Below are 19657 nucleotides of genomic sequence, written 5' to 3'. Positions count from 1 at the left end.
CTGCAAGTGCACTTTTTAAAAAGTATTTTTTAAGTACTTTTAAGTACTTTTAAGATTTGGAGTACACAAAAAGTACACTTTCAATACAATTAAGTGCACTTCTTTTTCACAAGGGAAGACCAGTGAACAAAAATGTGATCTTCTGACATGATAGTGTACAGGTCTGATGTTGGATGTGCAGTGTGTGTGTACAGGTTTGGCTATACTTTTGAGGGCCAAACTCACTTATAGTGATGACAAACTAGAGAGGAATTTTATTTCTGGTCCTCAAGTTAAAAAGGTTTATAAATCAGCCAAAACATGTTTTTGTTTAAATAGAGTGTTTTGCACGTTTCTGTGATAGGGTTGGGTTAAGTGATAGAGAATATCATTAACCTGATATAAAATCAATGGAAGTCTATGCAATGTCCTCACTGATATAGTGAAACAAACGTGTGTGTGATAGAGAGAGAGTAATAATAATAATTTTTTAAATTATTATTACTATTATTATTATTCTTTTTTTCTGTTAATACATATATGCACTATTTGTAAGCAGCCCAGCTGCAATTGCTTTGGCAATACAAATGTATAGTTTTTGTCATGCCAATAAAGCACACTTGAATTGAATTGAACTGAATTGAGAGAGAGAGAGAGAGAGAGAGAGAGAGAGAGAGAGAGAGAGAGAGAATGAAAATGAGGAGGGCACCAATCCTCCCAAACTCCTACACAAGCGCCTCCAACACCTAATCATTAAAACACACACACACACACACACACACACCACATCTCCACGGAAACTAAACTTATAAACAATACCGTGTCCATCACAACCTTGAAGCATCGGGCTTGGACATCATCATACACCGCACGTGAGTATCTTTGAGCAGTTGTGATGGATATATCGGACCGCGAATGTCAATTGTTGCCCCTTTTGTTTAGGGGCTTGAACAGGGGGCCGTGTTGTGAGTCTATCAGCGAAAAGATACGGGAGTTTATTCATGAATTAACATGAAATTGCCTCGTTATTGGGTTCATAACCGCGAAGTCGACATGTAGACATGCACAATTGTTTGTAACTGGTGTTTAAAGGATTCGTTGGTTGTTAAATGAACTTTTAGTGGTGAAAAGGCCTGTGTGTTGTTTTATCAACAAAGCGATTCGCGCATTAGCCAGAGACATAAGCACAAATGAAGCTGGGCTTGTCAGTACATTTTATTACGCGGTTGGATTCGATATTTACTTGCATAGCCTCTTATCAGTTCAGTGACTATACTGAAATAAAAATATTTGAATAGAATTACATTGTGTTTAGAACAAGCTCTCTTGTGCTGACTGTTAGCGAGGTGCTAGCTGGCGGAGTCATGGGCCCTGTGATGCTAACAAACAACAGGCCACCTATATCAAATAAAAAACATGACTGAGACTAAATGTTTCAGTCTCACAATCTCGGAACAAGGCAATGGAAACCGCGCCAGTGTATAATTTTACATCTAAAATAATGCCAAAATTTACTGCCGTCCATTATTAGTGTTAGCCGTTAGCATCCTGCTATCCCTGTCCACTCGTGATTTCAGGTCTTTATTATAACGCATTTACTTACTCCAATATCTTATGTTTTTTGAAAATTCTCCTTTTTAAAAACTGAGTAAGCAAGGTTTAGTTAGAGGCCACATTTAAGTAAGACTTAAGTAAATCATGGTGCGGCTTTGTTCTCCTTTTGTTTTTGGTTTATCTGATTGCATAGCTTGATTTATTGTGTGTGTGTGTGTATACGCAGTGTACACACAGTGGTGGAAATGGCACTGGGGCACACTAGTTGGGGACATAATCTTTATTTTCGAACCATATTTCCAGAAAATCTAGAAAATCACTTTATTTATGTGTGCAATTTGCATTGTATTTGGAGGTTATTATGTGGATAAAAAATATTATATATTAAATATATAATATTTTATTAATCAGGACTAATCTAATGCCACAGAGGTAAATTCACTTTTTAAATGCCATTTAACTTCCCTGTCCCCTTTTCTGAAGGTTTTTCCGTGGAATGAGCATTCCATGCAGCATCTTAGGTATGAATGACGTGGCCTGGCAGGAGACGCGAGGTGGGATGCTGCACACAAATGGTGCGCCAGAGACCGGAGGGGTCAGAGTCCATGCGGCGGGTTCTCTAGCCACAGTAGGAGGTGCTGGGCAGGGACCTGGAGGAGCTCACCCTCTGCCAGGTATGGACCGGGTGGCCAATCCCAACCCTGGCACCCCTCAGCCTCCACTAAGCGGTCGTTCCCAAGATGATGCCACTGTGGGCTATTTCTTTCAAAGACAACCTGGGGAGCAGTTGGGCAGCTGCACTGCAAGCAAACACCGCTGGCCCACTGGTGATGGAAACCATATTGACCAGGTATGAATAATCGTATGTTTAGTGAGTGACAATCTCTTGTTCGATACATTCTAAATTAATGATGGCTAGAGCTCAGCTTATCCTAGCGTGAAGGAATGTGAACATGGACACAAAGACACAGGGCTTTCTAATTAAATGTAAAAGAAACATACTAAAAATATTAAAATGGTCTCAGGTGGCTGTTTGAATAATTTTGTTGTCAACTGTAAACTTATAAATATAACATGAAAAATAAGAAAATCAGTGCAGATGTGATTGGTTACTTTAAGATCTAAATACAGTGTAAGGCTATGTTTAGATTGCCTATCATATCCAAATTTTGTCCACAGATGGGTTCTTGAAAGTCTGGACGGCAAAAAAAAAACCCTACGTGAAATCAGATTTTTTTCAAATCTGATTCAGCCCACATTTGGAGGTGGTTGAAATGCGATTCCAATCAGATTTTTACAAATGTGTCTCAGTCTGAAGGCTCTGGCTGCTCGAATTGGATTTAAAATTGCTTCTTGCGTCACTCTTAATGCATCACAACGATAACGTCAAAACCAGTGACAGAAATGCCGGAAGTATTCATACAGTATTCAAACGGTATGTCCAAAGATGTCTGCTGTGACTACACCACAGAGTTTCCTCTGTCACTTAGTTTTTCTTGTGCAACGGAAGAGTTCAGATCCTTGACTCAACAGGGTGCTTGGAGAGTGAGATGATGCACTTCTTACATTGTGGGGGAAACAGACAATTTGAAATCTTAATGTAGTTTTTACTTTTTATTTTATTTGATATACTATTTCTAAATGTCAAATAATGCTCATTGTAGGGACACTAGGAAACTTGCTAGTTTATTGCTGCATCAAATAATTTCTATTGAACATTAATTGAATCCATTTAACATTCAGCAGGCCAACATAAATACAAAAATACAACAGAACAACGATCTGTTTTAAATAAACCGTGCTTTTCCGGTTGGTCTAACAGTAGTTTTCAGGTACAGAAATAAAGTAATCAAATGTAAAATATATTCTTCATTGTATAAATTTAAATATACATTAATCCTTATTAAAGTTACAAAAGTGACAACGTTTGTTGTCTGATTAACATTAAAACAGACAGCAGTGCTGCAGGAATGTCAGCTGCACAGATCCAATATACTAGTACATAAGCTTTTTATTTCTTAACTGTTTACATTCATTTAAAAGATATAACCGACTGTTTACAAGCATACTCGACAAGATGGGCATCGGCGAGCATCTGTTGGGCTAGGTTTTGCGGTGTGTTCCACACGTCGGTGAATGTTTGCCCGATTTATCATGTTGAATTGGGGCCGTCGGTGTGAGTGGGAACTCTGATTGGATATTCAGTTTAGCAAACGAGTCATTGCACGAGAATTAAAGCAAAAGTGATGAAAGAGAGCAAGTAAGTCAAGACAGAAGCCTGGTCTAAAATTGTTATACTACCCGAGCATTCCAAAACACAAATTTTCATAACATGAGCCGCTTAAAATGAAGAAAGTTATCAGCATAACTGATATTCAAAATGGTAAGCAAGTGCTGCCTTGTTTGCGTTTCGTATCTCTGTATATCTCATATTTCCTTGTTTTCAGTTTCTCCTTTTGAGTGATGAATATAGACTTGATTCCTGCTAATATAGACCATTAATTCCTTACATACGGGCACAGAACGCATGTGTTAGTTTGCAGTCGACTGTAGTCTGTGCTGTGTTCAAGCACAGATTTTTGGTCCAGACACAGCTGACGCGAAGCGACAACACCATCAGTTTTCATCTGCACTAGTTCTTTGAAGTTGGATTTGTGTTTCCCAGGCTTTAGAAGTGAAATGAAAGAGAACTCAATTCAGTATTTGCACACCTGAAAAATGCACCCAAAAATGAAAATTGTCATTAATTACTCACCCTCTTGTCTTTCCAAACCCGTAAGACTTTCGTTCATCTCCTGAACACAAATGAAGATCTTTTTGATGAAATCGGAGAGCTTTCTGTCCCTCAGTAGACGGCCTAGGCAACTGAAACTTAAAGTTCATAAAGAGATCTTAAAACTAATCCATATGAATTGAGTGGTTCAGTCCAAAATTTCTGAAGTGACTCGATCACTTTATGTGATGAATAGATTTATTTAAAGGGATAGTTCACTCAAAAATGACATGTTGGTGAAGGGAATAGGGGGGGGATGAGGAAGTGATGGGCAGTTTTGGTCTTCAGGAAAGGAACCCAGAAGGACAGAGGTTGGTAGACTTTGCTAAAAGTATGGAGATGGCTGTGGTGGACACATACTTTCAGAAGAGGCAGGAACACAGGGTGACATAAGAGTGGTGGCAGGAGCACACAGGTGGACTATATCTTATGTAGACGCTGTAATCTGATGGAGATTAGCGATTGTAAAGTAGTGGTAGGTGAGAGTGTAGCTAGACAGCATAGGATGGTGGTGTGTAAGATCACTTTGGTGGTGAGGAAGATGAAGAGGGCAAAGGCAGAGCAGAAGACAAAGTGGTGGAAGTTGGAAAAGGAAGAGTGCTGTGTGGTTTTCAGGGAGGAGTTGAGACAAGCTTTAGGTGGTCAGGAGGTGCTTCCAGACGACTGGACTACTACAGCCAAAGTGATAAGGGAGACGGGTAGGAAGGTGCTAGGTGTGTCATCTGGAAGGAGGAAAGAAGACAAGGAGACTTGGTGGTGGAATGAGGAAGTCCAGGAGAGTATCCAGAGGAAGAGGTTAGCTAGGAAGAAGTGGGACAGTGAGAGGACGGAGGAAAGTAGACAGGAATATAGGGTGATGCAGCGTGAGGTTAAGATAGAGGTGGCAAAGGCCAAACAGAAAGCTTATGAGGACATGCATGCAAGGTTAGATGGTAAGGAAGGTGAGAGGGATTTGTATCGGTTGGCAAGGCAGAGGGATAGAGATGGAAAGGATGTGCAGCAGGTTAGAGTGATTAAAGATAGAAATGGAAATGTGTTGACAGGTGACAGGAGGGTGAGGGAAAGATGGAAGGAGTAGTTTGAGGAACTGATGAATGAGGAAAATGACAGGGAGAGAAGAGTAGTAGAGGCAACTATTGTTGAGCAGGAAGTAGAAAGGATTAGCAAGGGTGAAGTTAGGAGAGCTTTGAAGAGGATGAAGAGAGGAAAGGCGGTTGGTCCTTATGACATACCAGTGGAGGTATGGAAGTGTCTAGGAGAGATGGCAGTAGAGTTTTTAACTAGGTTGTTCAACAAGGTCTTAGAGAGTGAGAGGATGCCTGAGGAATGGAGGAGAAGTGTTTTGGTGCCGATTTTTAAGAACAAGGGAGATGTGCAGAGTTGTGGAAGCTACAGAGGTATTAAGCTGATGAGCCATACAATGAAGTTGTGGGAAAGAGTAGTAGAAGCAAGGCTAAGGGGAGAAGTGAGCATTTGTGAGCAGCAGTATTGTTTCATGCCAAGAAAGAGCACTACAGATGCGTTATTTGCTTTGAGAATGTTGATGGAGAAGTACAGAGAGGGTCAGAAAGAGCTGCATTGTGTCTTTGTAGATTTAGAGAAAGCGTATGACAGGGTGCCAAGAGAGGAGCTGTGGTATTGTATGAGGAGGTCTGGAGTGGCAGAGAAGTATGTTAGACTGGTGCAGGATATGTATGAGAGCAGTAGGACAGTGGTAAGGTGTGCCGTAGGTGAGACAGAGGACTTCACGGTGAAGGTGGGACTGCATCAAGGATCGGCTCTGAGCCCCTTCTTGTTTGCAATGGTGATGGACAGGCTGACAGATGAGGTCAGACAGGAATCTCCATGGACTATGATGTTTGCGGATGACATTGTGATCTGTAGTGAGAGCAGGGAGCAGGTGGAGGAAAGTCTAGAGAGGTGGAGGTTTGCTTTGGAGAGAAGAGGAATGAAGGTTAGTCGCAGCAAGACAGAATACATGTGTGTGAATGTGAGGGAACCAAGTGGAACAGTGAAGTTACAGGGAGAAGAGGTAAAGAAGGTGCAGGATTTTAAGTACTTAGGGTCAACAGTCCAGAGCAATGGAGAGTGTGGAAAAGAGGTGAAGAAGCGTGTGCAGGCAGGTTGGAATGGGTGGAGAAAAGTGTCAGGTCTGTTGTGTGATAAAAGAGTACCAGCAAGAATGAAAGGAAAGGTGTACAGGACTGCAGTGAGACCAGCAATGTTGTATGGTTTGGAGACAGTTGCATTGACGAAAAGACAGGAGGAAGAGTTAGAGGTAGCAGAGCTGAAGATGTTGCGGTTCTCTTTGGGAGTGACAAGGATGGATAGGATCAGGAATGAGTACATCAGAGGGACAGCACATGTGAGATGTTTTGGAGACAAAGTCAGAGAGGCCAGGTCGAGATGGTTTGGACATGTTCAGAGGAGGGAGAGTGAATATATTGGTAAAAGGATGCTGAGGTTAGAGCTACCAGGCAGGAGGTTGAGAGGAAGGCCAAAGAGGAGGTTTATGGATGTAGTGAATGAGGACATGAAGGTAGTCGGTCTGAGAGAAGAGGAAGCAGGGGATAGGGCTAGATGGAGGCAGATGATTCGCTGTGGCGACCCCTGAAGGGAACAGCCGAAAGGAAAAGAAGAAGAAGTTCACTCAAAAATGAAAATTTGATGTTTATCTGCTTACCCCCAGTGCATCCAAGATGTAGAGGACTTTTTTTCTTCAGTCGAACGCAAATTATGATTTTTAACTACAACCGCTGCCGTCTGTCAGTCAAATAATAGCAGTGATTGGGAACTTGTTGTCTTGAAACTGTGCAGTTGACACTGTGAGAATGTATCCTCTCCAGCTGAGGTGAAATTAGTCTGTGGAAACTAGGATTTTATTTTTTATGAATTTCTGAAAATTTGAGCAAAACAGCAGAAACATGAGTTTTGGGGGGGCTCTTATTTTGGAATGCAACATCGGAATGCCTTGAAAAGGTGCAGTTGACACTGTGAGAATGTGTCCTCTCCACCTGAGGTGAAATTGGTCTGTGGAAACTAGGATTTTATTTTTTATGAATTTCTGAAAATATGAGCAAAACAGCAGAAACATGAGTTTTGAGGGGCTCTTATTTTGGAATGCAACATCGGAATGCCTTGAAAAGGTGCAGTTGACACTGTGAGAATGTGTCCTCTCCAGCTGAGGTGAAATTGGTCTGTGGAAACTAGGATTTTATTTTTTATGAATTTCTGAAAATATGAACAAAACAGCACAAACATGAGTTTTGGGGGGGGGGGGGGGCTCTTATTTTGGAATCCAACATCAGAATATCCTGCTGAAACGGTGCCGTTAACACTGTGATAAGGTGTCCTCTCCACACGAGGTAAACAATGAAGCGCTTTCCTGCCACGTTCATTAACTCAACCAAATGCATCCTATATGAGTTTAATCAGATATATACACAAAATAAAAAAATACAACTTATAATTCCACAAAAGGCTGCGAATGCACAAGCAAACTGACTGTGCTAGTCATAAAGGTGTAACTCTGCAGATGCGCTCTTCGTGTACCAAGTGTGTGAAAAGTGAGTCATGATCACTTAATGTACAACTAGCACACCTCGTTTCACCACTATCACTCTCATACATACCCCTAACCTAACCCTAACCCTGAACTCAGGGCGCCATCCAAATGTATCTAGTTATCAGTGTCCCGGTAAAACTAGTGTCCTCATAGACCAGGCTTGTGTCAATCTAACAACACACTGAGATTCTTCAGTCAAGTCAAACATGAAGAACATGTTCTCATGATGTCCTCATAAAACACGTGTCCTCATAAAACAGGTGTAAAGCTACACACAACCTCACATACTGCCATGAACACGCATGTAATGTGATGCATATTAGGGCTGCACGCTATATCGCATGCGACTGTCACGCGCATTTCGTCAGTAAAGCCGGTTCCCTGATTACCGCTAAATCGCCATCACCTGCTTTCAAATGGAGCGGCATTTAATAGACAGAGCCGTAGATCACTGACAAGCTACGCAATATCGCGTTCATATCGCAGATGAATCGCCTTCGATAATGAACGCGATATTGTGCAGCCCTACATGGCTTTATATATACATTAGGGCTGCACATTGAGGAACATATGGGTCCAATATGATATGCATCCGTTTTCTTAATTGTTTACAACACAGAACCGACTGTTTTCGCTGAGAGTGTTTGTTTGTTTGCTCTGTGCGAGTTCATATTGTGTTTGATGTTTAAATTGACAGGACTTAAAAACACAAGCAAATGATAAGCTTTCACTCTATGATGGTACAGTATAGATCAATACAGTTAGATTAACCTGAAAAACATAAAGCACTGCTTATTTTAATTTGTATCTTAGTTTTATTGTGTTTATCTAAGCTTGTAATTCGTTTATTATTCTCTAAGCAGATGCACTACCCTATAAAATTATCCCAATCATCCTAGAATGATTAATTATTTTCAAATAGAGCTATTCAATTCATCTGGTCGAATTGTTTTCATATCGCAATATATAAATTGCAGAAAAACTAAATATTGCAATGTCAGATTTTCTGCAATATTGTGTAGCCCTATTACCCTGAGTAACATTTAACATTTAATAATAAAACAAGTAAAATCATGCCTGTAAATAACATATAATATACCTGACACAGGTGAAATCACTGATGAATCTTTGTGAATACTGTATGTCTTCCTCCAGAGATTGGGCTTTCTCCATCACTGTTTCACTTCAGCATGATCTGATGTGTCTTCTGTCATCTTCTGTTTTTAGTATAAACATCAAAAGATAAATTATAGTAAACTGCAAGTTATTTTCATACTTTATTGTATGATATTTAAGAATTATGTATAACTGAGGATCAATATTCCTTCATAAATTTTCACAATTGATAAATTATAGACAATAATACTGTCAGTATTTATTTGACTGAATAAGACTGACAGTTCTGATACATCTTATCATAGCCAGTACATCTTTGTTTCTTAATGTCTTTAAATCAAGCAGAACTGTAGTAATATTTACAGTAGGCTGGTATGTGAGGATACTGTACTGGGTGAAATGCCGTCCCCTTCATAGACTGTAGTCATGACAACGCCTTATTATGATGGCTTGGCTAGGTTATTGCATGCGATCAGAAAATGATGCAGTTACAATTATAGTTAAATCGAAAACCAGTTTAAAATGACAAGCATCGCTGATTCCCTCCTGACAGTCTTTAAACACAATCACAATCTCGCTAGCGCCGTTAGCATCGCGAGCTAGCTGCTTTATAACTGTAAAACGAGCTGCAAAGAGCTTACAAAACATGAACAAACAAGCCAAACGGACCCACAAGCATTTAAAAAGCAGAAGAACTTACCTTTAAAATAACAGTAGCCTCCATCAGGTGCTCAGAAGTCTTCTCAGGTGCAGCTTCTATCCGGCCCAAACAGGAAATGAACGCGAAGACTCTTATTATAAACCATAACGTTACTTAATATAATATACGCGGGATTAAAATAATAATAATACATATATGTAATGTGAGCGCACGAGTTAATGTGTGGTTGTGTTTACATGAATAGCATATGCTAACGAGCTAAATAAACTGTATAAATACTTAGTAAACAGCGTTCAAGTTACTTTTATACTTTATTACATGACATTTAATGGATATTTTTAATCGAGGATCACTATTTATTCATATATTTAATTCACAAATAAAAAATTATAGGCAATAACACTTAAATAATTAGTATTTTGCATTAACTCGCTTGTTATACAGACCTATGCTGAAGCTGAAGCTGAATGAAGCTCCGCCCACCGGCGCCATCTTGTCTCGCTGTTGTTCATTGCGTATGCAACCAATAGGAGCTGCGGAATTAGGCTCCGCCCGTCGGCGCCATCTTGTTTTCGTGATTTCCCGCCTACCAGTACCGATCTGACCAATCACAGGCCTCAGTACTTACACTTGTGTGAAAAATGCAAATTTTCGATGACGCCGGTACAGTACCAGGACCCGGCTGCAGGGGCGCACTCTCGTACACAGAGGATACACAATGTATGGTATAAAATCAGGTTTTTGTGGTATATAAGGACATGCCGCGAAAATTGGAAAGGGTGCTTCTGGGACATAGAGAAAGGCATCTACATTGCCGGAATTACAAGGACATGGCCTGTGTCCTCATAAACCCAAATGTCCCCGTAATGCCGGTGCGTATTCAGGTCAAAAGTCCTCGTAAACCACAAAAACCAACACACACACACACACACACACACACACACACACACACACACACACACACACACACACACACACACACACACACACACACACACACACACACACACACACACACACACACACACAAAAACTATCGAGTTTATGGTCATTGAATGGCTTTCCTGAGGTAAATGTTACATTTTGTGTCATATATTTGTTTGCAAGTTTTATTGACTTCTTTCTGCGGTTAAAACTCTGATTATGTGATTACATTAGAGATGGATTCATTTCAGTAAGTACTTTTTGATGTTCATTCATGTTTATTTTGCGCTGTAATAGAGGAATAGGTTCACATGCCGCTTGAACCGAGGTGTTACAGCGATCTGCCACACAACGTTAAACAGCGTCACCACCACAAGTACTGTTTGAATCCCGTAGTAATATTGACTGAATTTAAAAGCTTAGACTTAGTTTTATATCAAAAGTAACCTGATCTGTCGGTGCGTTGTCTGTCCTCTTTGCTCTGCGATGCATCTTTCACTGTGTGAGAAAATGAACGTGTGGCGTGAGTACAGTGAGTTTGAATGAGAGTTGGTCGCCCTGCATGACAGTATTCTGTATTTATGCTAACCGTTATGTTTATGCTATGTTAGTTTCCCACATTTCACGGGTTCGACTTCGTTTGCACTATGCTCTCCAAAGCGCTGATTTCTTTTATTGTATTGGATCCGGGAGGGCTGCATTACAGTTTTGCGCTACAGCGCCCCACTGGTTACACTGCGTTATTGCAGGCCCTTCAAATAGGTCGTATGAGATCAAGAGACTATTCGACAACAAAAATATTTGTCGACAATTTGTTATTGTCGACGTTGTCGATGATGTCGACTAATCGTTTCAGCCCTAGTCTCAAACAACTGTCAGTAGCATGCATGCAGAGTTTGCATGTTGTTTGGCGTTGACTGCTATAACAGCTGAGTGTGATGTGGTGTTACCTGATAAACATCATTAGGGCCCAAGCACCGATGGTGTGAGGACCCTATTGGAATTATATTAATAGGGCCCAAGCCACTAAGGCCAGGGCCCTATTGTTTTCCTAAGGAGAAACATCCGGGGCTTTTTGGGAGCGTTAACGTGCTCAAAAACTCTTGAAAATTGGAACACACATTGGAATCTGCGGCCATTAGGACAACACAGAGGCTGGGACCAGGGCGTGACACAGTGGCTCTACGGTGCCCCCTTGAATGGGGTCTGAAAACTTGGTCCGTATATCAAACTAAGTTATACGCCAGCTCAACAGGAAGTCTGCCATTACGGGTTGTTTGAAAAACGCATGCTCTGGAATTTGATATACTCCACCTAGGCGATTAATCCGATCACCACCAAACTCAGTCAGCATAAAGTCAAGACATTGGTGATGTAAAATTGCCAGCAGATTTTTGATATTTTGAATGTTTTGGCTGTGGCGAGGCAACAAATTTATGGCGAGAAAAGGGAGACAGGAAGTGTTATAACTTTATCATACATTCATTGATGAAAAAAAAAAAAAAAAAAAAAAAATGTTTTAATGAAACTAATGAAGCTGTGTGTTCATTGTACGAGGCTGATCAGATGGATGTGACTATTGTGAGTCAAAGTTATAGCACCACCAACTGGCAACAGGAAGTGTCACTTTCAAAATGCTTTGAGATCACCCTCTTATTTTTACCCGATTTGCTTCAAACTTCATCACAATAATGTCAAAACATGGCAGATGTAGATCTGTGAAATGTATTTGTGATATCTTAAATATTATTGCCATAGCAACACGTCAAACTTTAATAATATTCTTGGGTATCTTTGAGGCTCTCAACCTGCTTCAAATTGCATGAAACTCAACACACACATCAATATTGTCATCCAGTAGACATGGGCAAAGCCATAGAAACGGGCAGGGAGCAGGACCTCTACAGCGCCACCTTTTGACAAAAGTGTGGGGGGGTTAGTTTAACCTACAGTCACCAAACTCGGTACACTTATTGTTCTCATTAAGCCAGACAACTTTCTAATTAACAGCCATTAGCTCTGACCAACAGGAAGTCAGATATTTTGGTTTGAATGTGGATTTTTCACACACACAGACACACATACACTCTCTCTCTCTCTCTCTCAGTGCATGCTGGGAGCATTTGGGTGTGTGTGAGGGTGAACATGGTGAGAGGGTGTCTTGGTTTTTTCCTGTTAATTTTTCTTTTTCTTTATTTTTCACTTCAAAATAATGATGGATAAGTAGAGATATTAATTGGATTGGAAAGGTGAGCTAAAAGTTTTTTGGAAGTTGTTGGAAGTCGTGACCAGAGTTGGGTATAACGCGTTACAAAGTAATTAATTACTTTTCCTGATAACACAGTAATTTAACGCATTACATTTAAATTTATGTAATTTGATTACAGTTACTGATGTCAATAAAATTACGTTACTTGCGTTACAAGAAAAAAAATATTAGGTAAAGTGCATTTCTAAAAGAAATCACGTTTGGTGTGGATGTGTCATTATGAATCACCGGAGAATGCATGCAGGAGGATACCCACGCCCAAGATGAGAGTGGTCCAACCTCGCTAAACAAGCTAGATTGGATTTCTGTTCAGGATTGGGAGGGAAGGTAACTTCTGAACAATACTGTTTTCAAATGTTATTATAAATGTTTTCAGCAATTTTTCCTTGTGTTTAATTCAGTTACATACAAACATAAACATGGTTAAGTTAAGCTACCACACACATACATGCTACACACAGCAAGGAATGTTTAAGCTGTGTCCGAAACCGCTCACTCGTTCACTGATTCACTAATCCCTATATAGCGTATCTCATTTGAGTTCAGTCTTTCCAGATATAGTGCATGGAATGAAGTGAGTGAATTCGGACGCTGACGTAACTGTGTGTCGGAGAGCTGGAGCTGTCACAGAAATGGCTCAACACGTGATAAAACTACTTCTATACTACTTGTTACTTTATAAAATAATATTAATAACAATCTTAATGACTTAATTTTGTAATCATACATACCATACGTGCCTGCTTTGTAGTTTCATCGATTGTATAATTGGTTTGTCATGCTTACTGTGTCCACAATCATTAAATACTATAAAAAAAAAAAAAACTGCAAACTAAAATAAACACAAGTGTGCAATATTTCATATATTTCTTTTAATAGTTATTTTTAGTTTGTTAGAATCTCATGCTCACAGATGACCGTTATTACATTAGAATGAGCTACAGATGATTAACGAATATTTTTAAGTCAAGTTGATGAGTATGTTGAGTATGTTTTCATACTTCTGTTATATTTTTCAGTCAATATTAAATTATGAACTATGAGTTTCAGTTTGTTGTGTATTTTTGTAGGTTTTATAGGTTCTCAAAGTAACTTGAATGTAAAGTAAAAAAATAGTAATTGATTACTTTTTTACATGCAGTAATCAAATTACAATTTTAATGTAGTAATTTGTAATTTGTAGTGGATTACCTTTTTTTTGAGTAACTTACCCAACACTGGTCGTGACGGAGGTGAGATGACGTCCTTTCCTGAGGGGGCTGTAGCGTCTCTCTTGCTCCGTCATGGCATCAGGTGTATGGCAGAACCTGGCGTAACTGTGGAGGATGTATTGCTGGTGGTGGGGGAGCAGATTGGATATGAGAACATTTGCTCAGCCTCCCGCATGAATAAGGCAGTGGTGATTTTGAATAAAGTTACCAAACAGTCTGCACTGCATAATTTATAGCCTAAATTAAATATAGATTTATCATTATTAAAGCTACAAAAGTTCTTTAGTCAAAAGCAGTGAGTAATTTTCTGTTACCTTTGTTCTTTCGTTATCTTCAATGATATTTGTTGCTGTCCCTTTAAGAACTGCCGTTGCTGCACATGACGCGGAACTCACACGCATTCCACTTTTTTTACAACTCTTTACGTTTGTATTTATGACTTGATTTAACTCAATCAAGACTGTTCCTCGAGGATCCTCGACAAGACATTTTTGGCATTAATGTGTGTGTTATTGACAGTGAACTTGATTCTGGCACGCCGTCCATGTGCACGATTCTGCAGTGCGTCTTCCTGTGCGTGTGTGTTACAGGACATTCTCAGACAGCGTCTCTTTTTCTCTTTTGGCGCGCTTAAATGGTTTAAAAGCATTTGCATGAATAAGAGTGTGATCATATATTGTAATGCTAGCCAAAGGATGACAGGAAAAACGGATGCTGCCTTAATTGCGTTAAATATTAATGCGTTAAACTGGAAAAAATTAAATGCATGCATTAACGCGTTAACGTTGACAGCCCTAATTTTAATCAAATCTGCAAATTCGTTTGAAGAACCAAATTAGCCAGAGTACAGTTATCACGATTAGAAGATCTGGCATCTGTCAAATCATCTCAGATGTATTAACCCTCTTGGGTCTGAGGCTAATTTGGGGCCCTGGAGAAGTTTTGACATGCCCTGACTTTTGTGCTTTTTTTCAGTTGCTTACAAACATATTAATGACGAAAGTCTCATTACACTGTATTCAGCACAAACTTGGCTACAATTATTTGTGGGCAGCAAGTATGTACATGTTTGTGTTTTTGAGAGAATTACGTATATGTGTAGTTTCTGAAAAAACAATAAGAAAAATCATATCATATATTGTATGAACGTTAATACACTTAAAGGTGCCCTAGAATAAAAAATTGAATTTACCTTGGCATAGTTAAATAATAAGAATTCAGTACATGGAAATGACATACAGTGAGTCTCAAACACCGTTGTTTCCTCCTCCTTATGTAAATCTCATTTTTTTAAAAGACCTCCGAAGAACAGGCAAATCTCAACATAACACCGACTGTTACGTAACAGTCGGGATCATTAATATGTACGCCCCCAATATATGCATATGCCAGCTCACGTTCAAGGCATTACACAAGCCAGTATTAACGTCTGGAGCAGCACAGCAGAATCATCAGTCTAGGTAAGCAAGGACAATAGCGAAAAATGGCAGATGGAGAAATAACTGACATGATCCATGATATCATGATATTTTTAGTGATATTTGTAAATTGTCTTTCTAAATGTTTCGTTAGCATGTTGCTAATGTACTGTTAAATGTGGTTAAAGTTACCATAGTTTCTTACTGTATTCACGGAGACAACATTTTTTTAAACACTTGCAGTCTGTATAATTCATAAACAACTTCATTCTTTATAAATAACCGACTTACTGCTGCGTGGAGTCGACCAATCAAATGCGGCGTGAATCCGACCAATCCAGCATGTTCAGCGCCTAGTTCCACCCCCGAAAGTTCCTGAACTTTGAAAAAGTACCACCTCGCCATCAGGGACTTTTCTGAGGGGGAAATTTTACCCGGAACTTTATTTAGTTCCTGGTTCCTGCGGTGGAAACACACCGAGTACCAGCCCAAAGTCCCTAGTTCCTGGGTAAAGTTCCTGCGGTGGAAACGGGGCTTTAGACTTATATTACATGTTTTAAAAAGACGTTCTACAGCACCTTTTAACAGAAAACATATTTTTTTATCGCATGCATGTATTATTGTACATTATGTGAAGAGAATTTTGTATAGGCCTATTTTAAATTGCATACAGTGCCGGTCAAAAGATTGGACACATTACTATTTTTAATGTTTTTGAAAGAAATCTCATGCTCATCAAGCCTGTATTTATTTGATGATAAATACAGAAAAAAACAGCAATATTGTGAAATATTACAATTGAAATGATGGTTTTCTATTTGAAATATACTTTAAAATATAATGTCTTTCTGTGATGCAAAGCTGAATTTTCATCATTCATTGTGAACAAAAGCTTCATTGATGTTGCACTATATAGGCTATTTTACAGTAAACATTTCATAATCTGTTCAAAACAGGCCAAAGAAATCGTCTAAACATTCATATTACCTCTGACATTTTATGTATTATATGTTATTATGTATTATGTGTTATTGTGTGTTATATGATAGAGCCTAAATGTTAATGTGCAGTTTAAAGCGATTACGATTCGATTCAGGGATATATCGATCAATATTTCAATATTACCGTATATTATGTGCCTATTTTACACTACCAGTTACATTTTTATTAACTCATAACTGCAACCAAATTATTATAACATAAACAATTATTTTAAAATTTCACATCCTGCACCCTGATTGGAACATTCACAAATAAAAAACTCACACAGTAATCTAATGACAGCTTATGACATGACAACAGTCAAAGTATTTTAGTTCAGTATTAAAATGTGTTATGTCAAAAATCTGATAAACAAGGAAATGTTGTAGATATTGTGTATATATTGTATATAAGCCTATATTCTATAAAATTAAAATACTTTTTAATAAAGCAACAACATGTTATAGGTAGGACATAACAAGACAGGCTATTATTATTCTTTCATTGTGCAAAAGTATTTTAAAGGCTCCAATACAGAGCGGCACAAAGCAATTATGCACATCCCGTGTGCAGAATGATGTGCTTGAAGCAACACATTTACAGCGCGCAGTGCTCCTACGCAGCAGTTTGAGCATTTTCTTTTAAGTTTTAATTTCAGTTACTGTGTGTGCGAAGAACGATTCATATTGCTCTGTTCTCCAGTGTTGTGATCTAATAGACACTGTTTGAGATGTGTGTGCTCTGCATTTTGCAAGGCTTTAAACACAAGCAAATTATAAACTTTTGTGAAGATTCAACACTGGCTCGATCGGGACAGTGACAGCTCCATCTACTGGCCCGAGCTTCTTTCACAAGTTCGTTTAAAATGAGAATGCACGCGTTTGCGATAATGCATAGGCTGTCATTGTGTGAAAATGTGGAGAGTGTTAAAACAAAGGTGCCTCTATAAATAGCCCACAGGTAACGATTTTTTACACATTGCATCGATGTATCGTATCATTAGACATTAGATTGATTTATCAATCTATATTGATGTATTGTTACACCCCTGACTACTATAGTTTGGAAATAGTCAACATGGCATGTTTACTAATGTAAGTTATGTGTAGTAAACGAAACACTTGTCTGCGCCATTCAGAGACACACAGAACATGCAGGATTCATATTTGATATATTCACAGACACTATATCGCGATTAGAATAAAAAACTTTATACAAATAGAATAATAGAATAATACAAAAAAATAACATTCACAATCATTGGCTTGATCAACGTGATCCTTGAAATGAAATTGAAAGTCATGCTCTTTCTCTGAGGAAAATTCTTCCAGAATTATTCCTCACTGCATCTCAAATTGATGTACATGAATCTGACTAAGCTTGATGCATTTTTTTAGAGCTGATGCGGGTGTTCATTCTGTTGCATGAATTTGCGTTTGAATGCTGCACGCTCTCCGTGGGCATTGCCGCACTAGTGGATAATGAGCTGACTCGCGTGCGACTGACATCTCTTTTCAAACAGATTACACAAACAGACTATTTGTTTTCGTTTTGACTTGCATTTAAAACCTGACATTTCTATGTTCTATGTCTCATGTTTGTGTGATAAGTTAAAGTTCATTTTCTGAGGAGTATCAGAATGGACTTCATTCAGATATGCTTTTCAGATTCTTTTTTGCAAAAAGCACAACATTTTATTTTTACTGTGAATGCACACAAATAAAAGTGGACATTCTGTAGTTTCAGAGGTATTACTTTTGTCTGTATGACAGAAAAAAATAGTATTTTAAGTCGATTTTGCTATGTGAACAAAATCCATCAAAACACGCCAGTGCGTTTCCTGACCCCAGAGTGTTAAAGTTTGAATAAGAAAATAAAGGCATAGAACCAGATCATTTGTAGTGCACTGACAACATAGTTTTATGTAATTAGTTTAATTATTGTGTTAAAATATAAAAAGACCTTAAGATAAATACTGGACTTCAGGACTTACAAAATTTTGAGCTGCAGAAGATAGATAACTTTCCACTCATTTCAAAGTGACCTTTGACTAAATTTAATGATCTCATGGATGTGGCTGTTGTGGTTCGCAATCACAGTGGCACCAGCTACTGCAGTAAAGGTGGCATACTCTTAGAGATGCATTTTCAGTCAATATAGATGTTTACAAAGCAACTCTTGAAACTCTTGGTCTTACCCAGAGCTCAAATTTCTCCACCTGACTTGACCTTGACTTGACACCTTAATTTATATAGCGTTTTTTACAATGCAGATTGTGTCAAAGCAGCTTTACATTGATAACTGGTACATAATTTGGCTGCACAGCAGCTCTTAATTAATAGTGTCAATGCAGGCAGATCAGAAGCACTGTTGAATAAATGTCAAGAATACTATTGAATATCAAATGTCAAGTGTCCCCAACTAAGCAAGCCAAAGGCGACTGCGGCAAGGAACCCAAACTCCATCAGGTGGCAAACAAGTGGCAAATAGGTGTTAAAATGGAGAAAAAAAAACCTTGGGAGAAACCAGGCTTAGTCGGGGGGCCAGTTCTCCTCTGGTGATCAGTGCTTTGTTACAATCAGCTTGCTATCATAAGTCTGATACGATCGCAACAATCAAAGTATTTATTTCAGTTCCATCCAGTTGAGGATTGTATTTATCACGCCGGTATGGACGGTCTGTTGAGGAACTGTGCTACTGGCTGTCATGTCGATGAGGCCTTCACAATGGATGATCCAGTTGACTCGATCTCTGCTGATACTTCAGGGCTGCGTTGTGGTCGTGTCCAGTTGAGGATCGTATTCATCACACTGGTATGGACGATCTGTTGAGGAACTGTGGCACTGGCTGTCGTGTTGATGATGTCTTCACAATGGATGATCTAGTTGACTCGATCTCTGCTGATACTTAAGGGCTGCGTTGTGGTCGTGTCATTAGGGCTGTGACGATAACCGAATTACCGCATAACCGCTGTAATAAGATGTCGACCGCGGTGTTTAGGTCATCACTGTCATCACCGCACTCTTTTTTTTTTTTCTTTTTTTTTTCTTTTTATTATTTGCTAGTGAAAGTTACAGGAATGCATATGGTGTGTTTATATGAAGTATAAACAATTTGTCATTGTTTGCCATGGCAGCGTCTGCAGTATTTCCTTTTTTTTTTTTTTTTTTTTTTTTTGCAAGGTGGTGGGGGGTGTCTGCGGAATG

At 39.0% G+C, this 19657-nt stretch overlaps 1 protein-coding gene across 14 annotated transcripts in view; it reads left to right on the top strand.

The window, feature by feature from the left end:
* The first annotated feature begins 694 nt into the window (after positions 1-694).
* The window catches only part of pum2 (pumilio RNA-binding family member 2), a 351446-nt gene continuing 332483 nt past the window's right edge, over positions 695-19657 (top strand). For 6 of the 14 annotated variants that reach the window (XR_010894994.1, XM_067384675.1, XM_067384674.1 and 3 more), the window contains exons 1-2: positions 696-851; positions 2017-2383. Coding sequence is in view for 13 of the 14 variants with exons in the window: in XM_067384675.1 (XP_067240776.1) it covers positions 2030-2383 (354 nt within the window). In the remaining variant the exon portion in view is untranslated. Of the gene's footprint in view, positions 852-2016; positions 2384-19657 lie in introns of all 14 variants that reach the window. The other 8 variants (XM_067384671.1, XM_067384670.1, XM_067384668.1 and 5 more) reach the window with 3 other exon arrangements.

This window comes from Chanodichthys erythropterus, chromosome 4 (assembly GCF_024489055.1).
Source record: "Chanodichthys erythropterus isolate Z2021 chromosome 4, ASM2448905v1, whole genome shotgun sequence".
NCBI lineage: Eukaryota > Metazoa > Chordata > Actinopteri > Cypriniformes > Xenocyprididae > Chanodichthys > Chanodichthys erythropterus.
This window is presented reverse-complemented; position numbering and strand designations above follow the sequence as displayed.